This window comes from Podarcis raffonei, chromosome 3 (assembly GCF_027172205.1).
Source record: "Podarcis raffonei isolate rPodRaf1 chromosome 3, rPodRaf1.pri, whole genome shotgun sequence".
In the NCBI taxonomy this organism is placed as follows: Eukaryota; Metazoa; Chordata; class Lepidosauria; order Squamata; family Lacertidae; genus Podarcis; species Podarcis raffonei.
The window spans coordinates 106,062,516-106,077,277 of NC_070604.1; the positions used below are offsets into that span (position 1 = coordinate 106,062,516).

Genomic DNA, 14,762 nt, shown 5'->3' on the forward strand with positions numbered 1-14,762 from the left:
CAAGGTGAGCTCATGTCAGAGTGCAAGTAGATAAATAGGTACCGCTCCGGCGGGAAAGTAAACAGTGTTTCCGTGCGCTGCTCTGGTTTGCCAGAAGCGGCTTAGTCATGCTGGCCACATGACTGTACACTGGCTCCCTCGGCCAATAAAGCGAGATGAGCGCTGCAACCCCAGAGTCGGTCACGACTGGACCTAATGGTCAGGGGTCCCTTTACCTTTATGGCAGCTGTGGTTTTCAAACATTTTGGGTGGCGGGCGGGTGTCCCTGGTATTCCTCAAGAAGGACGTCTTTAACAGGTTTGTTGAAGGATGCCCATCTTACAGACCTTGAACTGTGATGTGAAGCTGCAAAGAGGATTCTTCTTTAATAAAGAAAGATGTGGTCTTCATAATTCCTTAAATAAAAATGTAGTTTAGGTGCATAATCTTTCATAGACTATTTCAGTTAGTGTTAGATGCTGAAATGAATAGAACAAAATTTTTAAGGCAGTTTTTAACCTCAGCTAGCTGTTGTGCATCATTTATAATTACAACCATTATTTGCCTGTGTCTTGCATAGATCCAAACCAGCCTGTCTTCAAAACAAACGAAAACTACTTGTTGAATCATTAAAATAACACCTCCGAAAGCAACAGTAGTGTGGTACCTTTTATCTTGACCTATACACCACAAAATTGTGTGCAGGCTTTCAGGTTCATTAGATTTCTTTTTCAGGCTGGATGTTAATTAAAAGAGAATATAAAAACATGCTGCCTAACAAGATGACATAAGCCCCATGTGTGGTTTGTCTTCCAATGGAGTGTAGAAGTTGTTGACCCAATTAGGTTAGATTGTGCTATATCTCCACCTGTACAACAAGATCACTGAAATGAAATAGTAACAGGCAGTCTCCCTTTGAAAATATATAAGCTAGCAAGTTATTCACATCTGTCTCTAGGACAAATACTTGTCCAAGATAGGTTGCTTATAAGTGGGGGAAATGGATGTAAGAGTAGAAGACAGCAAGCACGGAATAATTTGAGGGAAAACACATGCTTAAATTCCAGTGTAGCATTAGGTCACACCTCATTAGATTACAACATCTTTCACTTTTGTGCTGTGTTGACAGTGAATTACTTTTTGCCCAGCTTCATCTATGGTCACGAAGTCTGTACTGAACTAAAATTTCTCTATAGAGAAGTATACTGAAGAGAAGTATACTTCAGTCGGATTTCCATTAGGAGACAATAAAGTTCTATAGGTCTTCTTGAAACCCTTTGGTATGGAACAGCTTGTCCATATTCCAGAATGCTATCTTTAGAAACAAATAATTAGTGCAAACTGTTATAGATGCATGTTCACTGTCAGGCTTCCTGACATTCACAAAATATGTTGGCCCTGGTTGAAGTTGTTTGAAGGGGCAGCCCAAGTTGGCATGAGTGGATATAAGAACATAAAAATAGCCCAACTGGATCAGGCGAGTGACTCATCTCATCCATTGTTTTGTTCTCACAATGGCCAACCAGATGCCTATGGGAAACCCAAAGCAGGATCTTGGTGCAACAGCACTCTCCCCATGTGTGATTGTCAGCAACTAGCATTCAGAAGCATACTGCATCTGACAATGTAGTAGAACCTACTACTAGTAGTAATCATTGATACTTATATCTTTCATAAATTTTCTTAATTCTCTTTTTCACCCATCCCAGTTGGTACCCACTGCTTCCTTTGGCCACAGTGAATTCCATAGTTTAAATATACTACTACTACTACTAATTATTATTATTATTTGTACTTCGCTCTCCCTGGCCGGAGCCGGGCTCAGATAACATCATATACGGTAAATAACACAGTATACATAAAAACAGGCATCAATTAAAATACACCTTAAAATTAATTCAGACAAATTAAAATATGCACTGTGTGAAGAAGTTCTTTTCTTTTGTCTGCCCTGAATCTTCCCATGTTCAGCTTCATTGCATGGTCCAGAGTTTTAGTATTCTGAGATCCAGTAGGAAGAGAGGTAACTCCAACAAGGATCTCAGCTATTTGCCGAGTTTGAGGAATGTGTCATCTTCCTTGGGTAGTAGTTTCTAACAGCACACTGAACATGCCGTAGTTGTGTCTCAAAGCAATGTTCCTGTATTTTGGGCTGTCTTACTCAACGTTTCTATAGTCCTCTATTTAGAGGTGGTTCCAGAGGTCGTGACCTGCTTCTCTCTGTACTGGCAGGTGCTTTCCCTGTCATGGTGATTGAGAGGCAAAATGGGAATGTGTTAGTGCATCTCGGACCCAAGATTCAGAGCTATCCTGAGGAGTTAATCCGGCAGCGCCGAGGTCACAATGGGCACGTTGAATACCTGATTCGCTGGAACCTGGAAAATGGTACAGGAAGTAGGCCTGGCACCTGTTCAGCAGAGAGCAGCATGGAGAATTTCCTGATGTGGATGTCGGCAGATGATGCGTATGCCAACTGCCCAACACTCTTAGGCAAGAAGACACCCAAGGAAGAGCGTTCATGCAGAATATTCCCTCCCGATGTCACGTTGGATGAAGTATCTCTTTCGGAGATGAAGGCCGATGTCAGGAACTTAGTGCAGCGGGCTGCTTGGCAAATGGCCAGCCCCACAGTCCCTCAGTCCTCCATTCTGAACACCATTCAAGTGCTCAGTGCTTATGCCAGTATTGGCTCATTGATGGGGGTCTTCAAGGAGACGGGTGCCCTCAGTCTGCTGATGAAGATGCTGTGTAACGAGGAGGAGCAGATCCGTCGCAGCGCAGGCAAGATCCTGAGGGCTCTGGCTTCCCACGATGCAGGTGAGACTCAGAAGATTTGTTCTTTTTTAGGGACTGACTCCAGCTATGATGCAATTCCTGTCTACGGACCACACTAGCCCTTTGTATTTAATATGCAGGGTTTTAAAAAAATGCAACTAGCATGGTATGTGTGTACTGATAATTATCAAGATTGCAGCAAGCATGAATGGGTATTTAATCCTTTCCTCCTGTGCAGCAGTCCTGAAGGAAAGTCCTCCTCTCAAGCTGGTGTTTGCAGACTCTTATTGGTGTCAAGGGTGGGATGGGGGAAAGGTTTCTCCTAATAGAAATACTAATTTTAGAGGAGGGATATTCCTCAGTCCACAGAAGGAGCCAAAAGGGTTACATTCCCTCCCTGCTTGCTCTGATCCCATTAATTATCAACCTCACTGGGTGATGCTACAAGTCTGGTTTGGACCTAAGGCTTCTAAAGTATCTTAAGACATGTTCTTTTGTAAGTTGCATTAAATGACAGTGCCTAGCCAATGCTTTCGTCATCCCCGTACTGATGTAAACAGACACTGTCCTCTTCCACCCCTTAATATCTTATGAAAATTATTTCTTGTTCAGCCTTGGTTAATACTTCTAATAAATGGTTGAATTACCAAAAAATTATAGGGTGACTGTCAGTTATGATTCCCAAAGCCATATTAGGGCACTGGCTTTATTTTAAATGATGAGAAGTCTGTTTGCATTTGATGAATGCACCTCACAGTAGCAAAAAGGGACACCCCAGACATTTTCTTGCCTGGAACCTAGTATGCACATTTCTGCCTCGAGCATGAAGAGCTGCTCTGTGTGGACAGAAGCATTTTGCCAGTCCCACTATGCCATACTTTGGCTTAGAGTAAGGTTATTACTCCCGTCTTTCGGTCCCAGCTCCTGCCCACCTAGCAGTTTGAAAGCACCCTTAAGTGCAAGTAGATAAATAGGTACCACTTTCTAGCAGGAAGGTAAACGGCGTTTCTGTGTGCTGCGCTGGTGAAGGCTTGCCAGAGCAGCTTCGTCACGCTGGCCACGTGACACGTGTCTGCAGACAGCGCTGGCTCCCGGCCTCTAGAGTGAGATGGGCGCGCAACCCCAGAGTCGGACACGACTGGCCCGTACGGGCAGGGGTACCTTTACCTTTAAGGTCATTAACTGCTTCCTGACTTAGTTTTTTGTCAAGAGTTAATCCCCTGAGCCTCATTCTGTAAGCTGCTACCTGGAATTGCCTCATTTTATGTATTCTATTGCGTATGTCAGTGTGAAAGAACCGACCCCCCGTCTTACTGTGGAGATGGGAGTTCTGTGAGCAAGAAGATGCTTTAGTACACATGCAAAGGAAGCACCATATTAGATATCTCTGGTTTCAGGAAGCCGAGCCTATGTCCTCTTGTCCCTGAGCCGGCAGGATGGCATTGAACAACACATGGACTTCGACAGCCGCTACACCCTCCTCGAGCTGTTTGCAGAAACAACATCCTCAGAAGAGCACTGCATGTCCTTTGAGGGGATCCCCCTTCCACAGGTATTAACTGACCTAGATGGGGCTGCTTCCAGTACAGGTCTGGAGGTATATTCGAGGGGGGTGTGGGCGAGATAATTGTGAAGTAACCTGGAGAGAGGTCCAGCGCCGAGGGCCTTCTGGCGGTTCCCTCGCTGCAAGAAGCCAAGTTACAGGGAACCAGGCAGAGGGCCTTCTCGGTAGTGGCACCCGCCCTGTGGAACGCCCTCCCACCAGATGTCAAAGAGAAAAATAACTACCAAACTTTTAGAAGACATCTGAAGGCAGCCCTGTTTAGGGAAGCTTTTAATGTTTATTAGGTTATTGTATTTTAGTGTTCTGTTGGAAGGCGCCCAGAGTGGCTGGGGAAACCCAGCCAGATGGGCGGGATATAAATAAATTATTAGTTGATTAGTTGATTAGTTTATTTATTGAAGGCAGGGGGACAAGTGCACAGAGATCCCCCTATTACTTTATTTATATCCTCTCTATTTGCACGTTCAAGGTGCCTCACAAAATCAGCCTTGCAAAAAGCATCACCAACCCTGAATATGGACTGCTGTTCCGAGCCGTCACAGCGAGCGGTCAGGGCTGATGAGAGTTAAAAGTCCAAAATAATTTGGAGAGCTGGGAAAGGCTGATTTAAATCAAGGAAATTTAAATAATGGTCTCCATCAGCAAGGAAGAAAAGGCCGCTTTAAATAATGGATGTGAATCAAGTTTACATGGCTATTTCTTCATAGTTCTTCATCTTCTTCCCTGCTCCAGATTCCAGGGAAGCTGCTGTTTTCTCTGGTGAAGCGCTACCTATGTGCCACCTCCCTCGTGGACAAACACCATAGCACCACAGACCCGGGAGGGGAGCATGCAGCCTCTGAGCCCTTCAGTGCATGCTCCGGGGACAGCAAAAGGCTGCAGCGCGAGTTTGACTTCAGCATGGCCATGGCCAGCCTTGTTTCAGAGCTGGTGCAGGCCATGGGCTGGGATCGCGGTTGGCAGCTCCGGACCCTCAGCAGGAAGCCGCCCTGGGCAGCTCAGTCTATCTTCCAGTCCCAGGCTCCCAGTGGCACCACCGTCCCGCCAGCCACTCAGGTCCCCCAGAAGGAGACCAGCACTTTCAAGCTGCGCTCGGCCTTCCCCAGTCGCAACAGCTATGTGGAGTATGTGCAGGAGAAGCTGGTGCGGGGCATGCGTGTGCGCATGTTGGAAGACTACGAGAAAGTCTGTGCGGGAGACGAAGGCGAGTTCCTCCAGAGCAATGACGGCACGCCACCCATCCAGGTATTGCTGAGTTTGGGGGCAAAGCTGGGGGAGGGGAACATCCTGGCTTCTGGGACCCAGCCTTTCTCAACCTGTGGGTCCTCAGATGTTGTTGAACTACAACTCCCATCACCCCTAGCTAGCAAGGCCAGAGCTCAGGGATGATGGGAGTTGTAGTCCAACAACATCTGGGGACCCACAGGTTGAGAACCACTGCCGTGAGCTATGGAATTTTGATGTTTGGGGATCTTGTTGGGTTTCTGAAGCTGTTCTGGCCTTGGTGGTATGAGCAGCAGAATCACCACTGTGTCAAGAGGAGGGTTTTCTTCTGACTGGGGTGGCCCTCTCTGTTGTACAGCCTGAGGTCCAGCACCGAGGGCCTTCTGGCAGTTCACTCATTGTGAGATGAGAGGTTACAGGGAACCAGGCAGAGGACCTTCTCAGTAGTGGCACCTGCCCTGTGGAACGCCCTCCCATCAGATGTCAAGGAAATAAGCAACTACCTGACTATTTCATCTGAAAACAGACCTGTATCAGGAAGTTTTTAATGTGTGGTGTTTTACTGTGGTTTTAAAATTTTGTTGGAAGCCGCCCAGAGTGGCTGGGGCAACCCTTTCAGATGGCTGGCATATAAACAATAAATCATTATGGCTGCTGAATCGTATAAGGGGCAAGGTCAAATTGCTTGCAGGACAAGTAGGCGGAGTCTTTTTTATGTTGGCCCCTGTTTGTTTCCAGGTTTACTGGGAGTCTCTGGGCCGCACATACTGGGTGCATTGGCACATGGTTGAGATCATTGGTTCCTCGGGGCATGCAGATGAGAAAGCCCAAGAAAAGTTAACCAGCCTTACAGCTTCTCTGAGATGGGACACAGGTAAGGCAGTGCTGGGATGCTATAATAAATAATAATAATATTTTTTTATTTATATCCTGGTTCAAAAACCAGGCTCAGGGCGGCTAACAACAAATTTTAAAAACTTAGTTGTAAAAGCAGCATAAAATACAGTATAAAAACATGAATAACAATAAAATTCAAAGTTCAGAAATCAATATAGGGGAAATCCATCTAATATGCATAATTAGATGATCACCAGGGCTAGCTGGCTGAATTAGCCCTACTTGAGCCAGCGAGGAGGCCAGGGAAGAATTAGCTGTGGGGTCTCAGAGCGGGTAATCTTCATAAAAGGGGAGGGGGAGGGAAGAGAAGGGAAATAAAAGATCAGGCTGAATTCAGATTAAAGGCCAGGCGGAATAGCTCTGTCTTACAGGCCTGACTTAAGGAGGTTAAATCCTTAAGGGCCCTAGTCTCCTGGGACAGAGCATTCCACCAGGTCAGAGCCATCACTGAAAAGGCCCTGGCCCTGGTGGAGGATAGTCTGACTTCCTTAGGGCCCGGGACCTCTAAACTATGGTTATTCATGGACCTTAAGGTCCTCTGTGGGGCATACCAGGAGAGGCGGTCCCGTAAATAAGAGGGCCCTAAGCCACAAATAACCTTACTGGGCTTACTGTTCAGCTGATCATTCATGGTTCTAATCTCTGTCTTTGAGCTGCGTTCTTGCTCCTTGCACTTTCTCTGTAGGCTGGCTTCAGTCCATTCTTTCCCTGGCTCACTTGAGTCATGAATAGGTGAAATGGACTGTTGAAAGGATATTCCCCTCTCCCCTTCTCCATTATCAAAGCTCAGCGATAAGAGCACATGCTTTGCTGTCAGGAACGGGCTGGATGCTGAGAAGCGAGGTTGGAGGCTGACTTAGGAGAAGGGATCAGTGATCTGGCTTAGCCTGTAACAACCAAGAGGTGAGAGGCAGAAGGCAGGAGATGCTGCAGGATTGGAGAGTGAAGAATCGGTGCCAGAGGAGGGAGAGAGAGGTCAGGCTGGTATAGGGTCAAGGGCTTCCACACCTCCTCCTGCTGCCCCCACCACTCCTGCTCCACTGTCTCCCTGGACCAGGAGAGGGTTGAAATGGGAGGAGCAGAGGCAGGTTACACACAGGCGTAGTCTCTGCTTCTTTGTGTGCAGCTCGGGTGGGGAAGATACATAAGTGGAGGTTGAAGGGGGTGCCTCTTTCGCAGCAACTGCCTCATCAGCTGCACATCTAGGAGCAGCTGAGAGACGTCGAACTGATGGACATGCCTTTTCCTAACTTGTAGGTGTACTTTTGACAATAAAGAGTTAAATCCTCCCTCTTGGCATTCCTTGCCTGACAGCTCCGGCTCAAGGTTCAATTCCTGGCATTTCCAGTTAAAAGGGTCAGCTAGTAGGCAATCATCATCATCATTTTATTTGTATGCCTCCTTTCCCTAGTTAAAAACAATGCTCAAGGCATAATGACCAAAGTCATAAACAATAAATAAAGTCATAAACAATAAAGAAAGCATATAAAAATTTTTTACAACCAAATGGAAAACAATTTCCACATAAGTAAAAATCTAAAACTAAGAATACAGCATTAATATCACAGTTTAAAATGACATAGGTAAAAAATAACAGCAATTAAAAAAACAAAGGCAAAAGACTTCCCGCTCACCTTCTTGGATTTTCCCATTCCCACGGCCATATTGGAGCAGTTCTATCAGTCAAGTGTCAGGAATGCTGAGCAAGATGAACCAATGGTCTGGCTTGTTACAAAGCAGCTTCCCATGTTCCTTCCTATATATGACATCAGAGATTACCATATTTTTCGCTCTATAAGACGCACCAGACCACAAGACGCACCTAGTTTTTGGAGGAGGAAAACAAGAAAAAAAATATTCTGAATCTCAGGAGCCAGAACAGCAAGAGGGATTGCTGCGCAGTGAAAGCAGCGATCCCTCTTGCTGTTCTGGCTTCTGGGATAGCTGCGCAGCTTGCATTCACTCCATAAGACGCACACACATTTCCCCTTACTTTTCAGGAGGGAAAAAGTGAGTCTTATAGAGCAAAAAATACGGTATTTCTCTGGCTTTGAATTCATTGAAGCCTTGGACTCAAAGCTCATCTCACCCCTGAGCTCAGTGCCTGGCCTTAGGACAGCCGCTAGGCCTAAGCCTCCCATCTGTACTATGGAGATGAGAATACTGGCTTACCTTGCACAAACATTTGTTTCATTATGTTAATTTATTAAATCTATACCCTGCCCTTGCTCTCAAAGGAGCCCAAAGACGGCACTTGGAAGTGTCATTATATAACAAGAAATTCAGTTGGTTTCCCATTTTTCCCATACATTTCCTTTCCTTCCCCTTTGACCTGTCCATTAGCAGAGCCAACCTATATCTGCTTACCTGGGAGTAAGCCCTGTTTAACACAGCAGGACCTACTTCTGTGTAGGCGCACCTGTAGGAGTGTGTTATAGTGTTAAAGTTGTTTTATGGGGTTGGAAAAAAATGGCTGCTTCTTCCACCTGGACCAGGTTGCTCTGCAAGGGGATTTTTGCTTTGAGGACAGCATTTAAAACGACGTTCTCTTGAGAAGCCATAAAACACCCCTCTGTTATTTTGTGCTCACCTGCAAGCTAACCAGGCAACGTACCGTAAACCGCTTCGGGACCTGTACTCGGTGCCATACCTGACGGATCATATGAAGGAGAAGTCTGAGACTCTAAGCCGGGCTGAATGGTGGGAGCTCCTCTTCTTCGTTAAGAAGCTAGAACAGCAGGAGCAGCAGGAAGTGGTCCAGCTCATCCAGCAGAACGAGAAGGTAAAGGGCTGGGAAGAACCAGTAGTGGGAGATTCATTTAAGGTAGGAATGAGCCGGTGCCTCTCTTATTTCTGTTGCTACTCCCTGTTCTAGGATGAGAAGGTTCTGAGTCTGGAGATGTAAGATGGAACAATGTATCATGTATGGTGGGGATGTGAGAAAATCAAAAAGTTCTGGGGTGGTATTCATGAAGAATTAAAAAAGATGTTTAAAACAACATTCAAGAAAAGACCATAATAATAATAATAAGAGGAATAAGAATAAGAATAAGAATAATTTATTTATTTATACCCCGCCCTTCCTGGTTCAAAAAACCGGGCTCAGGACAGCTAACAACAAATTTAAAACACTTAATTGTAAAAGCAACATAAAATACAGTATAAAAACATGAATAACAATAAAATTCAAAGTTCAGAAATCAATTTAGCATTAGATAGTCACCAGGACTAGCTGGCTGAATTAGTCCTACTTGGGCCAGCGAGGAGGCCAGGGGAGAATTAGCTGAGCGGGTAATCTTCATAAAAGGGGAGGGGGAGGGAAGAGAAGGGAAATAAAAGATCAGGCTGAATTCAAATTAAAGGCCAGGCAGAATAGCCCTGTCTTACAGGCCCGACAGAAGGAGGTTAAATCCTTAAGGGCCCTAGTCTCCTGGGACAGAGCATTCCACCAGGTCGGAGCCATCACTGAAAAGGCCCTGGCAGAGGATAGTCTGACTTCCTTAGGGCCTGGGACCTCTAATCTATGGTTATTCATGGACCTTAAAGTCCTCTGCGGGGCATACCAGGAGAGGTGGTCCCATAAATACGAGGGCCCTAAGCCACAAAGGGCTTTAAAGGTCAAAACCAGCACCTTGAACCTGATCCTAAGCACTGGGTGAATATGCTCCCATGGCAGGGACCCCGTGAGGAGCCTTGCTGCAACATTCTGCACCTGCTGGAGTTTGTGGGACAGTTTCAAGGGCAGCCCCACATAGAGCGAATTACAGTAGTCAAGCCTGGAGGTGACTGTCGCATGGATCACTGTGGTCAGATCAGGGCAGGAAAGGAAAAGCATTTCTTCTAGGTGTAGTGACAAAAGACATCCCCAATAATAATAATAAGAGTTCTTGTACACGACAGCTGCTGCCAGGATTCTAGTTGCAAAAAACTGGAAGGGGTCTCTGTACATCAAATCTTTCTCTCTGTATTTCAAGCTGCCAGAGCTAGACGAAGAAGGCCTGATCCCGCTGTCTGTCTCCGTAGAGCTAGCTCAGAAAGTGCTGCAGTTCCTGAGCAGGCGCTGTCAGGGCAACACCCAAAGTGATCTGTGCAGCTCCCACGTCTATCTCAAGTATTCCTCCAGTGAAGGAGGGACAGAACAGGATGGACAAAAGGTGGACCTGGCCCCTGCAAAGTGTGGCAGCCTTTCCAAAGCCATGGGGTCCAGAAAGACAGAGGAGGACTTGCTGTCTACCGAAGAGCCTTCTCCAGCTCCATCCGCGGAAAAGAAAACAGACACCCAGCTGGTTCATGAGCTCCTCAGAGTGGAAGGACTTTCTTACCCAGACACGCTGGATGAGAAAACCAAAGGTAAGTAACTGGCAGACACTGGGATTTAATTTTGCTTTCAAGAGACTTCGCCTTGGACTAAAGTAGATGTAACAACAGGAGCTACCTAAAACGAGAGACTTGTATTGAGTCCCCCTCGCTCTCTATAACCTTTGTGTAGCTGAGCTTGTCTCGTCACAACATTTTGTATTTCCCCCATTCATTGGTTGAGGAGGGCAGAAAAGCAGAACATAGCAGCACAAGGGAAATTTTTTATCGGGCTACTGGAGAGAGGCCTACTTTTTCCCGCAGCAGCAACCTTGTGTTTCTTGTCAGGCCTAGCTTGGTCTTTCTTATCTGTGTGTCTGTGAACCAGTGGGAAGGTGGTGTGCAAGACTTATTTGCCCAACGTGGAGCTTGAACCCTCAACCCCGAGAACACAATCAAGTTTCTGGTTTGATAATAGCCTGGGTAGCTTCTTGTCGGGGAAAAAGGAATGCTAGGGAAAGCCTCTAGGGACAAAAAGGTTTTGTGTGCTGTGGGTGACTTGGAGGAGGAGCAAGCAGGTGCGAGGATGCTGAGATGAAACTGACTGAAGGACCGTTGTGCTGATAGATCTGTTGATCAGCTTTCTGCAGTGTGAAGCTGGTCGGGAAGAAGAGCACCATTGAGCAGCTCTCCGATGCCTTGGAGAGGATCCAGAAGCCCAGCTGTGACGCCGAGCAGCAGATGGCTGGTCTCAGATTCGCCATCAGCATCTTGGAGGAGGAGCTTGAGCGAGAGAGGCAAGAGAGGCATGTTGTCAGGATGGAGTGTGAGCTCTCCAGAAGGTCAGTTCTGGTCTCCTTGTTCTTTCTTCTTTAATGTCCACTGCTTACCACACGTTCTGGGCATAGGAAGGAAGCTGATTCAGGACATTCTTCCATCTAGCTCAGTAACATCTACACCAGGGTCAAGGCCTGTTTTTGATGGTCCTCAGTAACATTTGACACCCCACCCCAGCAGGGTTAGAAACTCAGATATATAGGCCCTACCGGAGAAGAATGGCAAACCAAGCTGACGGACTATGCCAAGATGGCAAAACTGACTGGAAAACTGAGAAACCAAGAGGACAAAATCTTTATGAAAGAATAGGAAAAATTTATAAGTTACTTAGGAGACCATTCAAAATAAATTAAAAAATTGTCCAGTAGCACCTTAGAGACCAGCTAAGTTTGTTCTGGGTACAAGCTTTCGTGTGCATGCACACTTCTTCAGATACACATTTTTTATTTATTTCGACTGTGTCAGACCAACACGGCTACCTACCTGAATTTAGGAGACCATTGTAAGCAGATGGAAACAAAGGCAGGATTTTCTCATGTGTAGTGTAAACATTACCGTGGATAATATGGTTTGATATAAATTCCTCCTGAAATAATGACGGAGATAGGAACGCCTCACTAGGAGGGGGATTCCGCAACTGGGGAACCACCACTGAAAAGGCCCTGTCATGGGTCAGTACCACCTGGACAGCACCTCTCCCTCCCAGAGTTGGCATCACCAATTTATTGACAAGTTATTTTCTGTTCAGTTGCAAGAAGTATTTGTCTTGCCTGGTTCTGTGTGCTTGGGGACTGGTCTCCAGCCGTCTGTTGAGGGGCCAGGCTCCTGCGATGACTTGCCCCTTCTGCTGCCCACAGGGAGAAAATGGGGAGGTTGCTGGTGGAGCTGCTGAGTCATCGAGTGGAGGAGAAGCTGGTGATGGTGTTGGCACTACAGATGCTGTCCCGGTTCATGGCCAAGTATGACTGGCGGGTCCTCTTTGCCCTCGGAGGGGGGCTGCGCTCCATGCTACAATGCATGCAGAAGCACTCCATGTCTGCATCAGTGCAGCAGGCTGGCTTAGCGGTATGTTTCCTGTCGTACGCTGTATGGTTTGGGTGCAATGTAATTTCATGAATGTGCATTGCAGTGGTTTCCAGTTGCTGGTCTGCAGCACGTACCCTTCAACTGCCCAGTACTTTCCATTTCTGGCCGCCATGCAGATCATGTGACTCGGGTGGGAGCGCAGCCCAGAAGTTGTGTGTCCCATTTTGCACTGGGACATGTTTTGGAGGGTATCATGGCACCATTCACATAACACAACCAACCACAGAGATATCAACGGTTTCAAAAATGTGTGTGTGTGTGTGTGGGGAGGAAATCCATGACTTTTTGAAAAACGAGATCGCTAATTGGAAACCACTGGTCTACTGAATTTACAGTTCGCCATTCCTCTCTCTGCTTTATTCCTTGCCATTCAGCCGCTGTCTTTGTCCCCCAGGCGTTGAAGATACTGTTGGGAGCTGGGAACTGTGAGCTACCGGGAGGCTGTGAGAAGCACTACCCTCTGAAACCCTCAGATGCCCGGGCAATGCAAGAGCTCTTCACCGGCGTTGGTCCTGCTTCCAGCAAAGTCCCTGGCAATTTGCTCTGCGCCGTCCCTGCTGCGATCGAGAAGATGCTGAACACACCTGGGTGAGGTTCAAGGGGGAATCTGGGCGAGGCAAAGGAGCGTTCGTATCTGACGCTTTCAAATTATAAGGAGGAGGGAAAATGAGAAAGGGAAGAGAGAGGAGATATAATTTTAAAACTTCAGTAAAAATTGTATGAATACCATACTTTTCTGTATATAAGACTAGATTGTTTTCTTTTAAAATTATGCTAAAATGGGGGTCATCTTATACATGGATAGTGCATAGGGTGGACGTTTGATTGGTTGCTGCCTTGGCTGTCATCGGCTATTGAGTGTGTTATTGGTTGCTGCCTCAATGGCTGTTGTTGATTGGCTGACACTGCGGCAATTGAGGGGGCGATTGACAGCTTCTGCCAGTGAGGGGACAGATGAGAGGCGGATTTTTGGACGCAAGCGGGTGATTTTCGGCAATCCCCCCTAAAACAAGCTAAACAACCCCGGGCAATCCTCTGCAAAAAAGCCATCTCCCCCCATTTTCTTAAATTTGAGTCTCCCAAAATAGGGGGCTTCTTATACATGGGGGCGTCTTATACATGGAAAAGTATGGTATTTATCTTTACTCTGAGGCTAAGAAGAGCCCAGACCAAGGGGATCTTTCGTTTCTATTGAGATTTTGGAGGGAAGGTTCACTTCATCTTCCTTGAATATGAGGCTCCTAGCTTTCCGGGGCTGGAAAATCCTGTATGAGCCTGAGTTCTATTCTGCCTCATGGAATTATAGACTTGAAATGGACCTTTTGAAGGTAATTTAGCCCAATCCTCTGCTGATGCAGCAAATCCACTATGACACCCCCGAGAAGCGGCTGTGCAGCCTCTGCTGAAGACCCTCTAAAGGAGGAGAGGCCCCACTTCTTTCCCGCAGACTCTCAATGCAGGTTCCCTTTGCCTTCTTCCCCCAGGGCCTCGGCAGCAGTTCGGAATGGGCTTCTGGTGCTCAACCGATTGATCGACTACCACAAGGGCCTGGTGGAGCAGCTGGAAAACTGTGACCTCCATGCAGTCCTGCAAAGCTGCTGCCAAGCTGGCCAGAGCTCCAACGAGAGGCTGGCTCAGATAGTGCTTAGCCGCTTGGCTGGACGTATGCTGCCCCTGAGCCAGGAGAATGCAGGTATGACGTGGCTGAGGCTTTGAGGATGGATCTTGGCTGGAGGGTGAACGCTCTCCATTACCAGCAGTATCTCTGTGCTCTCCTTCCTTGTGGGCCTGAAGACGTTTGGGCCAAGAGGGCGCTGCCTCTCCTCTCTGTGGCACAGGACATTTCTTCCTTTTGACTTCAATTTGTCACACACGGATGCTACCGCGCTGCCTTAAATTTTCATTTTTCAGTAATGTTATTTGTGGCTTAGGGCCCTTGTATTTACGGGACCACCTCTCCTGGTATGCCCTGCAGAGCACCTTAAGGTCCATGAATAATCATAGTTTAGAAGTCCCAGGCGCTAAGGAAGCCAGGTTATCCTCCACCAGGGCCAGGGCAGTCCTACTAACACAATCTGTTTATTACAATTGCTTTTCAGATAGT

General features: G+C 46.8%; 1 protein-coding gene across 3 annotated transcripts in view; it reads left to right on the top strand.

Annotated features, from left to right (window-relative positions):
- Window positions 1-14,762, top strand: part of CUL7 (cullin 7) — a 32,203-nt gene that overhangs the window by 1,815 nt on the left and 15,626 nt on the right. For all 3 annotated transcript variants that reach the window (XM_053383421.1, XM_053383422.1, XM_053383423.1), the window contains exons 2-11: window positions 2,212-2,796; window positions 4,152-4,306; window positions 5,051-5,563; window positions 6,281-6,416; window positions 9,037-9,221; window positions 10,414-10,789; window positions 11,376-11,577; window positions 12,430-12,637; window positions 13,053-13,246; window positions 14,143-14,351. In XM_053383421.1, the coding sequence (XP_053239396.1) occupies window positions 2,212-2,796; window positions 4,152-4,306; window positions 5,051-5,563; window positions 6,281-6,416; window positions 9,037-9,221; window positions 10,414-10,789; window positions 11,376-11,577; window positions 12,430-12,637; window positions 13,053-13,246; window positions 14,143-14,351 (2,763 nt within the window). The remainder of the gene's footprint in view (window positions 1-2,211; window positions 2,797-4,151; window positions 4,307-5,050; window positions 5,564-6,280; window positions 6,417-9,036; window positions 9,222-10,413; window positions 10,790-11,375; window positions 11,578-12,429; window positions 12,638-13,052; window positions 13,247-14,142; window positions 14,352-14,762) is intronic.